The 15,215-nt window shown below is 36.4% G+C and overlaps 1 protein-coding gene across 3 annotated transcripts in view; it reads right to left on the bottom strand.

Moving 5' to 3' along the window:
- The window catches only part of LOC145672651 (F-box only protein 22-like), a 44,369-nt gene extending 29,760 nt beyond the window's left edge, over positions 1–14,609 (bottom strand). Inside the window, exons 1-3 of one of the 3 annotated variants that reach the window (XM_081741828.1) lie at positions 14,480–14,609; positions 5,302–5,825; positions 1,710–1,924 (exon numbers count right to left, since the gene is read on the bottom strand). In XM_081741828.1, the coding sequence (XP_081597954.1) occupies positions 1,710–1,924; positions 5,302–5,788 (702 nt within the window). In that variant the 5' untranslated portion in view covers positions 5,789–5,825; positions 14,480–14,609. Of the gene's footprint in view, positions 1–1,709; positions 1,925–5,301; positions 5,826–14,031; positions 14,051–14,335 lie in introns of those variants that run through there. The other 2 variants (XM_081741817.1, XM_081741821.1) reach the window with 2 other exon arrangements.
- Between the last annotated feature and the right edge of the window lie 606 nt (positions 14,610–15,215).

Here is a 15,215-nt window from a genome sequence, read left to right as displayed (position 1 = left end):
AATCACATCATGTGTATGAAAATATAACAATATGATGGCGATGGAATTACAATGTGGGTAGGAATCACTTCATTGTTATTTACAGTTCCGTAAGTTATTCGAAATAGTAATCAGCCAACGGTATAAAGATGAAACGAAAGATCTTACCTTATGCCCCCAACTTCCAGTGTTTAAGTCTTCAACCTCACTATATTTCAGTTGTCCTTGGAACTATTGTCAAGTGCTGATGTACGCAAGTAGGAATTTATTTATGATTACATTAGTGTGTCCGGCCTAACCTGTTGCCTTACCTTCTTTAACTACTGCCTTATGTCCAATCGTTGTTGGTTGATTAAACCTGTTGTTGGACTTGAAAAATTATAGAATAAGTATCACTTACCCTTTGTGCAATCAAATCGCTAAAATGTCAACTGAGTAATTCTGTACAACAATGAGAAATATGTACAATCTGTAATTCTGTACATAGTCAACTTTAACTAACTACATGCTTTTCTTTAAGTGTGAATATTGTAGACAGGGTATTTTAACATGCAAAGAACACAGTGATTTTTACAAAGGCAAAGACACAGAATAGACACGGTAACAGTGATCTTTATAACCAGTAAGAAAGCCAAAGTTTGGAAAGGAGTTTTCTGAAATTAAAGAAAAAGAAATTACAATTGGTGCAATTATTATAAAACAAAATACAAAATCAGAACAAAACCAAGCGTGCCGAAGTTCAAATCAACAGTTTTATTATTTGAAAGAAAAGTGTAGGTGTTGAAGTGTGAATATTGCATTCAAAGTAAAGAATGACTCAATTTGACATTTTAACGATCAGAGTGCACAAAAAGTAAGTTTTGCAAGCCCAAAAGCAGGCTTGATCAACCAACATAGATCAGATATAAGAAAGTAGTTAAATAAGTTAACGCAACATGTTTGGAGGGATACATTAATGTAATCATAAATAGAATCCTGCTTGCATCACAACAGCACTTGACAATGGTTCCAGTAAGAGTTGAAATATAGTGAGGATGTAGACTTAATCACGACTGAAAGTTGGGAGTATAAGGTAAAATTCTGAGTTTTAAGCCATGTACTAACATAATAGTTTGGTAGTATAAAGATAACTTAATCAGGCCAAACTTGTGCCTTCAACTAATGCGAATGGTGGACATTATGATTCAGGAGGAGAACAATGAAAAGACGATACTGGCGGCATTCTTCCCGGATCTTAGTCTTACTAAACACTGGAACAAATTAGAAAGAGCCTTGTAATTGACTGCCTCTCACAAGTCCTCAACAGCTGGCTACAGACATCCTGGAGTAGTAAGTGAATTCAATCAGTACTCGTTGCACGCTCAACAGATGTGCAGCAGTCTTAGAACTTTCAAGGAAATAGCAGCTGCATAAGTCTTAGTACTTCAAGGAAAATGCCGTTACTTTAAAACAGGTCAGTTTCTTTCGTGACCGTCTGTCTTCTCATAATGATATGTATATTTACCTATTGTCGTCACTTGCATAAATGCCTTCCAGGATCCTGCAATTTCATTGTAGAGCTATTGTCAATGAAGACCCAATGAAATACAACCAAATAGTGGCACTATGGTGTTTCTTGAGGTGAATTTTCCTTTCAAAGTTGTCAAAAATTCCCTCTCAATCTTCAATACATGTTTAAAAGATATGCTTAGACACTCACGAAACGAAACGAGTATTCTAATGCTAACTACCTTGGACTTGATGCGACTCGAACTTTTTATCTCATCTATAACGAAGTGCCTGACAGTGACACCAGGAAGCTTAGGTAACAACAGACAGGAAAAAGATTCCTCATTTTCAACTTCGAAGGTACTTTGAAGGTCACTCGATGTTCCCACAACACCGGGAGATCCCACTCCAAGGACCGTGCACATCTCTGGTAACTTATATTTCAAGTAATGTATCACTGCAAATAAAGATAATGGATTTTTATTAATGCAACTAAGTCCAACTAATGAATAACATGATTATAAAATGCTTAAAATTAAATTTTGCTCATACACAATTACTTTCAATATAAAACGCTAATTCCTTCCTTATTTTTGTCTATTGTTTTCTGATTGTTTCTGATGTTATTTACTTCAAGATTCATTTTACTCCTTGCCTAAGGTTTCGGCCTTGTCTAGATATTTGTGTGTTAGTGTATAGAGGGCTGCACTGAACGTTTCGAAAAACTTACATAAAGATGAAGCCAGAATGCATTTCTTTTATTATTGTTCACTCTTAACAATACAATTTGTCCATTCGAAAAAAAAAAAAAAAAAAAAAAAAAAAAACTGTTAAAGCAGTTATGCCACTTTACAAGAGGCACATCAGAAACATGCATTTCGTATGTTTGCACTGCCTCTTCTGGGCTTAAAAATCGCTGACCCACGAATTCTATTTTTGATGATTGGAAGGGTCCAGGTCTGGTGAATAAGCAGGTGAGACATGAGTTGAACATTTTAACCGTTCAGAAACTCGTGTTTGAGCTGCTGTGTGGGAGCTTGCACTATCATGGTGCCAAATGATGCGAAGTTTGGGGTTGAGGGATCGAAATATATTGACTACGTCTGGCGAACAAATGCTAGTATACCACTCAGCATTAACTATCCCGCAGTTCTCCAGGACAATAGTAGAGATAAGTCCAGATTTCCCGAAGAATGAAGCAGCCATCTGCTTCGCAAGACTGCATAAACAGTGTCGAAGTTCTCTTGGACTATGACTCACTGGTAGACCTTCATGAAATTTGTCACTGAGGCTGTCATGGCCAAGTCTAAATTCCTGGAACCACAGATAAATGATTGTTTTAGATGGGGCTTCATGATCACACGCAGCAATTATTCGACACATAAAATGTTGCATTAAATCCTGTTGAAAAGTCATAATTAAAACATTGCGCGAAAATGCTCTCTGTTCTCATACATTCTTTCCACCGACCTTTTCAGTTCAAACTGCTCCTATCAAACAAAAAGTAATTGTTAGTTGAGAAGCTACTTGTATATTGAGCACATACCATACTTTACAAATGTAATAACTTCTTTCATATTGTAAGTTTTCAAATGCCTAATTTCCGAAGCTTTCAGTTCAACCCTCGTAACTTGCAACAGTTCCGTTTATATCTTGACTAATATTACACTTTTGGAAACAACGTATATTCTCTCGTGAAAGAACAAGAAACGAAAAAAAAAAATATTAAGCCGCCTCCATATAAGCGAAATTATAATATACTTGCTTGCTTACTATATAACATCCATAACTTGGAAACGCAGAATGCTTACGTTGTTGAAAAAAAAAAAAAAAAAAAAAGTTATAAAAAGATTCTAATCGAATTCAAGTATATTTTTAATGAAATAATAAAAAACTATGGTAGTTGGACTCGTAAGAACTCAAATCTCCATCTTCCTAGGTCGCTGCTTTACCACTTGAATACCAGCAATTTGACCATTTTTCCACACTTTATCCTTCCAGTAACCTGTACTGGTAAGTTAACTGCTAAAAGTTTGTAGAAACAATCCACCACCGGCAAATACTTCAGTTGAAGTAACTCGAGCACTGTGTGCGTGTATATATATATATATGGTCACGCAATTTTTTTTTATATATATGTATCAGTAAGCACCAACAATAACAGCGTAATACAAAAGAATTTGAGAGAAACATCTGACATATAGTAAACCAGAGTTCAAATTCTTACTAGACCAGCAACGAGATCTTTCTGTGTTATTGCACCATTATTCTGTACAAACTAACTGGTACTGGCAAAAGCGGATTTTTGACGAATTAATTAGCAACCAAAGTAAAAGAATAATGACAGATTAGAAGACAAACTATTGTCACCCAAGACTCCGAAGATGTAGCTCAACAACCGATTCACACTTGCCACGATGGTCCACCAAAGTGAATCATTCAACACTTAACATACGCGTAGCAGTTTTTGAAAGTAATTTTCTAAAATAGCTTAGTCTATTGAAGTCTCATAATGCTGCCAGGCAACTACATTTGTTGCGAATGAAGAATTAGCTGACCTATTTTACGTCAAAATGTGACACGTAATTTTTGGCACTAAACACATAGTAAAACAGAAAGAAAAGCTTAAACTGGCCCTCTCTTTGCTGCAAGCTTTTCTGTTATATATCTTTATAATAATTCTCTTCAGCTTAAGCGTTGTGTCCTGATGCAGCACCAAGGTTATGAAGGACCTACTATTAATGTGAGCTCGGCACCACGACCTCGGCTTGGGGCGCGGTGGTTCAGTGGATTCCCTGGTTCAATTCCAGCTCGCCCCAAGTGAATATTGTAGTGGACAAACAGCGTGTGCGTAGGTTCTCATGTTTCCTCCCACTACTTCATTCTTTATCATCATAAGTGTCTCCCTTAGCCTCGGGGCCTAATTGTTGGATGTTAAACTAAAAAAGAAAGGTTTGAGTCTGGAGCAGTTGGCGGATGCACAGATCATTATGAAAGATCAATCTTTATAGTGTATACAGGGCCGGATTCCCAGGTTTGCCGCCCCTAACCACATTAATTGCATCGCTCTTCAAAACTTCCATTCCCCTGAATCCACTTCTTAAAATATTACTTTTACGCTTGCTACTAAATTATAATTATTACTATTACTAGTTATTACTGTTCTTATTACACATTTTATGTAATATATTTTAATTCCTATACCTGGCCAGCATTGGGAGTAGATTCATTAAAACTTACCTGGCTTCTGCCTAACCTATTCAACATTACAGGGTGTAAAAGACGGCAAAATATAAAACAATCTTAAATGATACAAAGAGTTATATTATTGTACCTAAAAGTTCACAAAATGATGTTTCTGAAACTTTTGTGTATCAAAACTGTTTACGTCTTACTTTGACATTGGCAAAATCATTAATAACGTCATCAAAATCAAGTCTAGTCATTTTCGATGGCTAAAACAGCTAGATGACGGTCAAAAAAAAAAAAAAAAAAAAAAAAGCTTTTGCTTATTTTATTGGGTTGTTGGTGAAATATGTATTTTCAATAGTTTTATCGTTTTTTTAAATATATTTTTAAAAATTGTCGCCCTGGTCCTGGGCCCAGACCTAAATAAGGCCCTGAGTGTGTCATTCCCCATTACTATCTAGCCTCCAAAAGACCTTATTTACAGGACCACAGGCCCAGGTTAAGTAATTCTCTAGTGCTTTGAAAAGCAGATTAAGAAACATGTCAACAGCCAGGCAATAACACCCATCCTCCTCCTCTTTCTCGTACCGGTATGCAACGAATTGTCAGAAATCAACCCTCACCCGTGATAGACATTCTACATACCATGATCATTCGCTGAATTTCCCTGTGTAGGTTGCCACGCTGGCTTCTCAGACTCTGTATACCCATTGTTAAACATAAATTGTTCCTGGTTATCCAACAACGCTGTGGATGCGAAAAGCAGACACAACTTTGGCTCACTATACACATCACTAAGCATCTTCGGAACAAATTGTTGCACTGGAAGAGTTCTATTCACGTCATTCTCAGCAGTATTCTTCTTAGCCTTTCCTTTCTGTTTTCCAGCTTTATTTTCTCCTTGTGAAGAAAGGTACCAGTGTAGCCAGTGTATAGAGTGGCGCTCTCTTTTTATTATTTTACACGCGTCATTCCATGATTTGCAAACACATGCTGCACTATTTAGATCTTGCATTGGTAAACAACTTAGAATCAAATATAGGAGTTCATACTGTGTAGTAAGAAAACCAAAGTTACTTGTATGTTCTGACGAAACATCCGTCTTATCATTCGAAGATTCTGGATCTTCCATTGTGATTACGGGTGTTCACTAGTTTCTCTTCCCAATACTGAAAAAAAGAAAAGAAAAAGTCTTATTGGAACAGCACTTCAAGCAATAAATGTTGTGATAAGACATTATTGTAGTAAATAAATAAAGAAGGCTATTTTAACAGAATAAAATGTATTGTACCTCTGGAAGACTGAATACGAAACAGTCAAATTCTACAGGACAGGAAACGAGTTGGTTTGTTGTTCTGTTTATTAAATTTTATTACACAACAAATATTTCTTAAGTGTTTAAATGTTCTAAGTAATTACAACACTATCAGTTTACTAAGGATTCGCAGTTCAAGATCGTTAATTAGGTTCTTGCTACTTCTGTAGATCGTATTTGCTGCAAAATGGTTTTGTGAAAATATTGGATTTTCTGTTTGGCTATAACACACAACCTTATGATACGGTAAGGCTTATAATTATAATGTCACCAACATTACAAATCCTGCTTTCCGCTTTAGTCAGCAAATGCCCCTTGATCATATTATTTACCTGCTGTCAGTAAGTCAACTTCGGCCAAACCTGCAGATACGACTTTTTCCTTTCGAAAGTTATGATTTTACAAATATACACCAAGTATTTTCCGTTATACATAAAACTGGAAAAGAAGAAAATCTTCGTATCAAATTTTAAATTCGTTCCACTACTTTTTATCTACAGGATAGACAAGCAAAGAATTTCACATACCGGTATATCATGTCTTTTAGGTAGTAGCGAGTTTTGTTTAGATGCGCTAAAGAAGAGGTGAGGAGTATCTCAAAATTTTACGCATTCCTTCCATATTTCAAGGTACGAGAATTTTTATTTACGGTTAGTAGATACAGAAGATTGCCCACTATAAAAATGAGAAGACTTTTACTGGCCCTCCTGAATTATATATTTAATCGCTGTTAAGTCTCTAGATATTGCTGGCTACACTTGGGCCTATACTTGATAACAATACCAGTTGAGACAATCTGATATTGTACAACGATATATTATTATTGTAAAGGTATTATCAATCTGTACCTGTTTTTATCGACATGATCAGAGGCGTATAACTGAGCAGATATATATTTAAAAGAGAAAAAAAAAAAACTAGTTAATAGGTTGTCATGAAGAAATGGTTGTTAATATGTAAAAAGTATGTATAGAAGAATAAACAAGTGGTATCTAGACATGATTCTTATAATAAAAAGGACAAAAGGAACAATTATGGTCAGTAATTATTAGTTAATGCGTTTAATATTGTAGCTTATTGATCTAGAGTTACTATATATTAACGAACTAGGGCTAAAACGAGAACAAATTATCGTTTTAATTGTGGAACGATGAACGTAAAATAACACTTAGGAATTCATCTGTGCATTTTCCGCCACCCATTATAACCACTCAGCAACAATGAAACGGTGCAAAGAAGGGAGTTTAACTGTCAGCAAAGCCGGTGTGGGTCTCATCATCCGACAATATGTCCAACAGGTCACTACGGTACGTGGGCAGCCGGAAATTGAGACAAAAGCAGGTTTCAATCAGCTTGAACTCTCAATACTGTGCACGCTGTTAGAAAATAAGTGACAAAGGACAATGTCCCAATGTAGAGAAGTGTGACCATACGAAAAATATCTCAAAAAACAGTTTTATAAACATCATCTGGAAGACATCACATTGGAAGAGTGCCACAAAACGCACGGACAGTCTTACAGAACACCACAGCCAGAAGAGATTCGCAAACGAAAGAAAATTGTATGAAATATACCTTACAGGGGACAAATAGAAATAAAGTATTTTCCACATGAGGGAGCGGCTCTATCTAGATGAGGCCAACAGAGTTCCGTCCATTTTCTATCACCAAGCAGAGCACAAGAGCCATTCTGGCATTGTGCTGGAGCGCAAGGGAAAGTTTTCTAAGTGATTTCTGGTGGTAGCGGGAAATTGCAGTCGGGGATCGCTGCTACTCGTCAAAGTACTTTCGAATACCAAACTTACTTCCAGGAAAACGTCATGGACACTCTACATGACACACACATTCCCCAGCTGTACGGCGATGAGATCACAAATGTACGCAACCACAAGGGACTGGGCTTCCAGCCATACTGCTCGATCATTCCAGGCATTCTACGCAACGAAGGAAGAAGAAACGGGAATTCGAGTGATTCCATTTTCGTCCATTTCTGTGAAATCCCCAGACGCAGCAATGGACAACTGTGGGTTTAGACTGCTCAAACAAGCACTTGCTCGACACCGTTCACCTTGAATGGTCTTCGGAAAGTTGTCAAAGCGGTATAACGAGAGAGCCCTCTTCCCATTCTATGCAGCAGTCTCCTACGGTGGTACTATGCGCTAAGGAAGGAGGAGGAGCGTGCCCAATCACACTGTACTCAATCGTTGGTGGAGAAAAAACATTTACGAGCAAGGTAAGTGGTTCAAAATTAACTATTTTTTATCGTACGGAAATTTCTGTATACACCCTATAGTATCAAGTGACTAAATAAGATATTCATCTACTCCGTCTCTTATACTTATTTCTTGAAATATTTCCGAAAACTACGGATCCCTCCATGGGTCAAATGTCTGTACAAAACATACGTATTTATCAGTGATTTCATATAACTTCACATGTCTTCCTCCTTTCCTTGACGAAAAGTTGGAGGGTAAAGTTATGTTCACAACAGTTTCATCAATTATACAGCATAGGTAAGTACTAATTTATTGCATGATGTGTCGTAACCTACAAACATTCATGTATTCCTGATAATCATAAGACAACAAATTTAAACCTTTTGTTCCTCTCCTGGATGAAAGTACCTGAATTTTATAGATTTTTATTATTAAGTGAGTATCAGAGCTTGTGTAATGCATAGTGCGTAACGTACGTAATATTTTTTTCTAGTATTCGTAAACAGTGGGGAAGAAAATAAAGGCATAAATGTTCGGAAGACGATCATTCAGTTGACATTTCATCCAAAGATTTCTTAGGAACAGATTCTTTCAATTATGCGATATAATTTCTGAATTTTCAATAACAAGCTGTGTATTTACCCGTAACAGTTGCGTATCAATGCTATTATTGCGGTAGTATATACCAAGGGTGGGGGTCAGTTACTGACCCCATTTTATTTCTATACATTTGAAGAAGGAAACGAATGTGAGTATGTTTCCTAGCGCTACAAACATTTACAGGAAGTTTGAAATGAAGGCTACATGCATAATGACGTCACTTTCGATTTCTGAAAGAACAAACAACCCTAAAACAAAAACACCATTACAAAACGACTAAAAATAAGGTATATTCATTTGCTGGAAACATTTAGAACATAATCGCGTTCTTCTTATTTCTCCATTGCATTTCCTATTGTTATTCAGTGCTGAACTGCATGTAGGTTATTTTTATCATCATCATTTTTTTTTTTTAGCGTGAGCTTTCGTTAATGAATCATGACTTACTAATATATTTTTGTTAACATATGTCTAGCCTAATCCTTTTTAACTTGACCAAAATGGAGTCCGCAAGATTTCAACGAGGCTAACAAGGTACATTCGCGAAGTGTCCCCTCGGGATTCGTGTAAAATTGATTTAAATGCGTAGTTCTCCGCGGCCTAATGTGTACTGTACTAATTTTAACGGTCCATACCGGTCATTTGCATATTTATGGGCCTTCATATATCTTGAATCCAATCATACACTACTATAACACTCAGACACAAAATTGCTTTCAGTTTCTTTAGATGTAACTGGAAATGAATGTGGGCATATGCAAAACAAATTGGATCAAGTACTTCTTCTCTGACACATGTTACCCACTACGGTCGCCATCTTGAATTCAACTTTCGGTTTTCCAAATGGGAATAGGTGCAAGTGATACATCAAATTTTTGAGATCGGTGTCCAGTCCCTCAGACCACATTGATTTATCACAATTCTGTTCTGCTTGAGCAGCTTGGTGCTAATAGTAAGGAATATCTATGACAGTGCACACAGAGTACATTTAACGTATTAAAAAGATACACGGGACCTAGTTCCGATCAGCAGCCCAGCCGCATCTTCTCATGTTTTCAATATAGCATAAATTCCGTTAACCCTCGCCAGCTTATAAAACACATGTTAGGTTCAGTTCTGTTTGGTATATCATGATATAAATACTCGCGGCGGGGTTAACGAAATTTAATCCTTATACTTCAGTAAATTAGCCTTTACAAAGCTAATGGTGTACGATAGTAAACAATACGTCAATTCTTAAGCACTGTTCTATTTTATGAGTGCATATATAACTTTCTAACTTTTGCATTTTATTCACCAAAAACTGATCCCAACTGCCTCAGAAATTGTTTCTTAAGGAACTAGGTTCCTACTAAAAAGAAGTAATTACATCAAACCATGTCAAAGCAGGGCGAAGCTGGTGAGCCGGCGCGTCAGTAGGGAGCAGGCATATCAGCAAAGGTAAGTATGAGTATAAACGAACACAAACACGTACCAATCTGTACACAAACACGTACTAAAATCAAATGTACAGTAGAACCCGTCGTCCTCGGCTGGTCCGACCATGCTCGAGCCGAACTTGTCCCGATTCGTCGGAGACTCACAAGGCCCATTGTCGTTTACTGTTGCCGCGGTATTGTTGCTTACTTGCTGTTACCGCTTGTCCGTTTTAGTGCTCCGTCGTCTCTACTATCGTTTCTTTCGTTTTGCGTATTTTCTGTACTGTACTGTGCAGTTTTTAGTGCTTAGTATTTGATGGTTTTACGACAGTGTTCGTTACAGTACAGTGTTTTTTTCAACATGACAAGAGTGAAACGTAAACATGTCACTATTTCATTAAATGAAAAATTAGCAGTGCTGCAAAAACTGGACAAAGGGGAATCACTTCAAAAAAATCGCCAAGGAACCCAATGTAGAAGAAATGTTTGAGTTTAGAGATCATTTATTTTACTGTAAAACCGTATATTTCTGTATTTTCTGATAATCCGATTTTTTTTTCTCGTTCCGACCATACCCCTAGTTCCAACGGTGACGGATTAAAGGGGTTCTATTGTATTTAGCCGAGGCAGGGATGTGAGAGGCAACGTTCTTAGATACGATTATTGTTGATTTCTTGCTCTTGTGAAATACCTAACATTCCATTTTTCTCCAGTAAATTTTACAAATCTATGCGCCCCTAAAATATGATGGCATATTGCTCCGTCATTGTTTTAATATAGACACACTGGATTGTACAAGCACAACATCGTTGACCAACCTAACTGTTTTGAATGACTGAACACAACATCGAGAGAAAATATATAGCAGGCCAAGGAATGAACCAGGTAGCGTCGAGTTTGGTGCACTGATATAATTGAGACCTGGGCTCGAATTGTGGCCACTGTAGTTTTCAATCTTAATTTCCCTGAATTTAAACCCACTTAACCGAACTTCCTAATACAAAAAGGTGAAATGACCTTTCTGCACCTTTCGACATTGAAGTTTATGTACTATCAAAAATTACTTAACGTCCAAGTACAAAGTTAATTGTAGTTTAATCACATACATACGGGGCTACCACGGAAAACGCACTGTGCAAGTCAACTTTTGGCACACAACTCGAAATAATTGGTGAAAAATTGTAATTCTTTCACGAACTTCCCTCGTATTGTCCTCCAAAAAATTTGCACTGGCCGGCATGACATTGCCCACTTAGCTTAAATGAAATTCAAGATGGGCACTAGCAGGGTTGTCTGGTTTAAACCAGTTGGTTTTAACTGGTTTAAAAAAAACGAAAAATGCTTTAAATCGTGTGAACTTCATGGTGACGTTTCCACATATCAAACCATCTGCATTTGTTTTATCTCCTTTTCACCTTTTAATCAAGGTGTCAAATGTTCAATTCTCGATCGAACCACAACTCTTCTTTCAAGTGTAAACCGAGTAGCGGTTCGGATGTTACTTTAAGCGAATCTTCTTGATAACCTCGGTATTATGTAAGGATATTAGGCCTAAACATACGAAACGAAACCAAACTGCATATTTCTGTTTCCCTGAATGCCTATTGTTTTATAAAGAAGTCAAGGTTGCTTAAATATACTGATAGAAATTGGCAAAATTTATCGACTGCCTACATAGCTTCCAACATTAGCTCGAATTGGATTTGGTTTTAATTTTATTGAATAATAGCTACATACTAAATTCGTAATTTAATATCTCAGTTTTAGCGTACTGATTATGATATAGGTTGACCTTAAAAATTTTACATGTAAAACAATAACTGCTTTACATTTACAGTAATAATAGAATTTTTGCCAATGGCTAAGGCGTGAGTTTTCCGATTCATATATAATTCTGTATAATAGTTTGATTTGTGCAACTTTTCCTTCTGTAATTCTGAAATGACTTTTTGACAATTGTATTAACAAGTAGGCCTATATAAAGATCAGTACAACATATTTTTATCTGGAGTCCTTCGTTAGTGAGTTGCCACTCCGCATTTGTGGCCAACTAGTCCCGATTTCGAATCCAAATGGAGAACAATTTTTCTCACATGTAAGCCGAGAAGCCATTTGGCTTCCGCTTTAAGCTTATGTGGCTCCTTCCAGCACAAAGCCGTTGTTACATAATAACATCACCGCGAAACAAACTTACTTCAGCCCATATGTAATATAAATACATAGAGCAAATTATTTAAACAAAAAAAAACAAAAAAAAAGTTAAAAAAAATAAAACATGGTTTTTACCAACCCTGACCACCAGAAATAGTTGCTGATAAATTACAATTCTTTTATAATTTTGGGTATAAATACAGCGTCCGGATATATGGCAAAAAAAAATAACCTGTGCTAGGTGGCCACACAAAAGCACAAATGCCATCAGTGCATAGCGAAGCGGGTTAGCCCGAAGGAAGCACGCACGTCAGCGATGGTGAGTATACACGTTAAGTGAGAATAGTGAAAACACATGGGTTTTCGCAGTGATACGAGTCCCAATAGCTCTTGTCATGGTTCCACACTAGTAATTCTACACATGTAAATATAAAATATAGTGTGAAGAAATACACCGCCAGTGGAAAATAGTATCTAATACACTCATCTCTCATACAAACATACTTATCTTATCCGTTGTAAATCACTTGAAATTTTACACTAGTGACAGTACACATGTAAACCTAAAATACAGCTGTATCACTTCTTATTTAATTCTGTGCCTGCATCCCTGGCTAAGTGTGCGGTGGACAACAATTGGGACAATGTTTAGCAGAAGGTGTCCAGCTATTTTTTCGGCCTATGTTTAGCAGAAGGGGTTCAGCTCTTTTCTCTAAAAATATGTTACAATTTTGGTAATTTCTGTTCACATTCGGTTAGTTTAGTTTGCATTATATCTGTGTAAGGGTCCTGCATAATTTTCTAAAAATTGATAGAATTTCGCTTATTTCTACTAATATTTGGTTAGTTTAGATTAGCTTAGGTTAGTTTATGTTAGGTTAGGTCAGATTTGGTTACGTTATGTTACGTCTAAGTACTTGCATCATTCATTTCTCCTGTAAATTTTGTTTTTAAGTGCTTCTGGACCCCTTGTACTAAACATAGTCCATTTTTTCTAACAAATGTTACAATTTCGGTCCTTTCTGTTCACATTAGGTTAGTTTAGGTTGGGCTAGTTTATGTTAGATTATATTAGTGTAGGGATCCTGCATAATTTCCGAACAAATGATAGAATTTCGCTTATTTCTATTAATATTAGGTTAGTATAAGTTAGTTTAGGATATGTTAGGTCCAAGTAATTCCATTTCTCCGTAAATTTTGTATTTTTTAAGTACTTTTGGACCCCGTCTGCTAAACATTCACCCAACATTGTTTTTCCGTGTATGTATTTTTTAAGTACCTCTGTAACCCGTGTGGTAAACAATTTACCTAACACTTGTTTTTGTGTGTATTGTTTCCACGGGGTACTCCAGTTTCTTCCCACTTTTTTATACCATCCATTCTTCCATCACCATTCAATTGCCTTAATGATTGTCTCATTTAGCTTGAAAGGCATAAGCGTGGAACGTTAAACTGATTTCATTTTCCTTTTTCTGCTGTTAGCAGAAATTTCGGATAGCATTTAGTGTCTCCCCGAACTCTGCAATTTGCCTATTTTATGTCGTGAACAGAACACAACCAATCTCTGTGGGGCTTTACTACTACCCCTACAACTTAGATTGGGGGAAATACTAAATAGCAGCCGAATTTTTTTTCTTTACAAAAATGTGTTTCCATGCAAAGTATTGAATTTTACCCGCAAATTTTGCAAAATGTGGTGTGCCTAAACTTGACTAGCACTAAACGCGCTATCTCCCACCAAAACACAGATATAATGATTAGCTGCTCTTATTGTATCTTACATGACTAAAATAAACTTGAAGCGTTCTTTCTTCCGGTATGTTATAAATAAGAACAAAAGCAAAGCGCATTATATACTTTATACTAGTATGACAAATCTCAAAGTTACGTGATAGGACTTAATTACCTCGCACATATATATCTTACAAATTTCACAACCAATATAAATATATAATATTGTCAACAAAAATTATACGTACACAGTCACCATGAAGTGTATATATAAATTGTTTCACTATTACGTGATGTAAACAATTTGACGTGTCAAGAAAAATGTTCATCCAAATTTTATAAACTGAAGTCTTCTCTTAGATTTCTGATCCTGATTAAAAACATAAACATACTTAGGAAACTGCCTTTATCATTCTATTATGATTCTCCATGAATCGCGTCCAATTACTGCCACCGCGCCGCGTTGCGTCGCATTAGGACGGAAGTATGGAAAGTTTGAAATATGCAAATATCAGCTGTACGGTGATATCTGAAACCCAGTGATGAACAGAATTTTATATTAAAATAAACTAATAAATACGATAAAATGACAAATCGATTATAGTTTTTAACAATTTCTAATGCTGAATTATATAGCCCTATTGCTACAAGGAAGGCCATACCTATGTTTAGTGGTCGTGGGCAGGTTGTGAAATCCTAGGGTAGGGGGATTCCCCACAATAATTTTTAAAGAATTACCCCTCACCGTCACCAGTAACCTACTTAATGCGAGTAAAGTGAATACTGGTGTCAGAAGCAAGGACGCTGATCCTGGGGGACCGGTCCCCCAATGATCGTGTGATCCCCCATGTATTTTTATGAATATATAATATTTGGCATAATTTGAATTCAATTTGTTTTAAAATACTCATGTATGCCTTCTTAGGCCCTTGTCTGCAACTAAACATACATCTGAATGGGCCCTCCCAAAGTTACAGAGAAAACAGCGCCTTTGGTCTGAAGTCCGCAAATTAATTACAGTAACTCATACGTGATTAATGGATGAATGAGCGGTTCCCCAGACCCAAAAAATAGTACCCAGACTATGATAGGTATATATAAACTTTCAAAAATATATAAATAATAGCT

Source organism: Thermobia domestica, chromosome 2 (genome assembly GCF_964235325.1).
Source record: "Thermobia domestica chromosome 2, izTheDome1.hap1.1, whole genome shotgun sequence".
Taxonomy (NCBI): domain Eukaryota; kingdom Metazoa; phylum Arthropoda; class Insecta; order Zygentoma; family Lepismatidae; genus Thermobia; species Thermobia domestica.
Note: the sequence above shows the minus strand (reverse complement) of the source record. Positions and strands in the feature narration are given on the sequence as shown.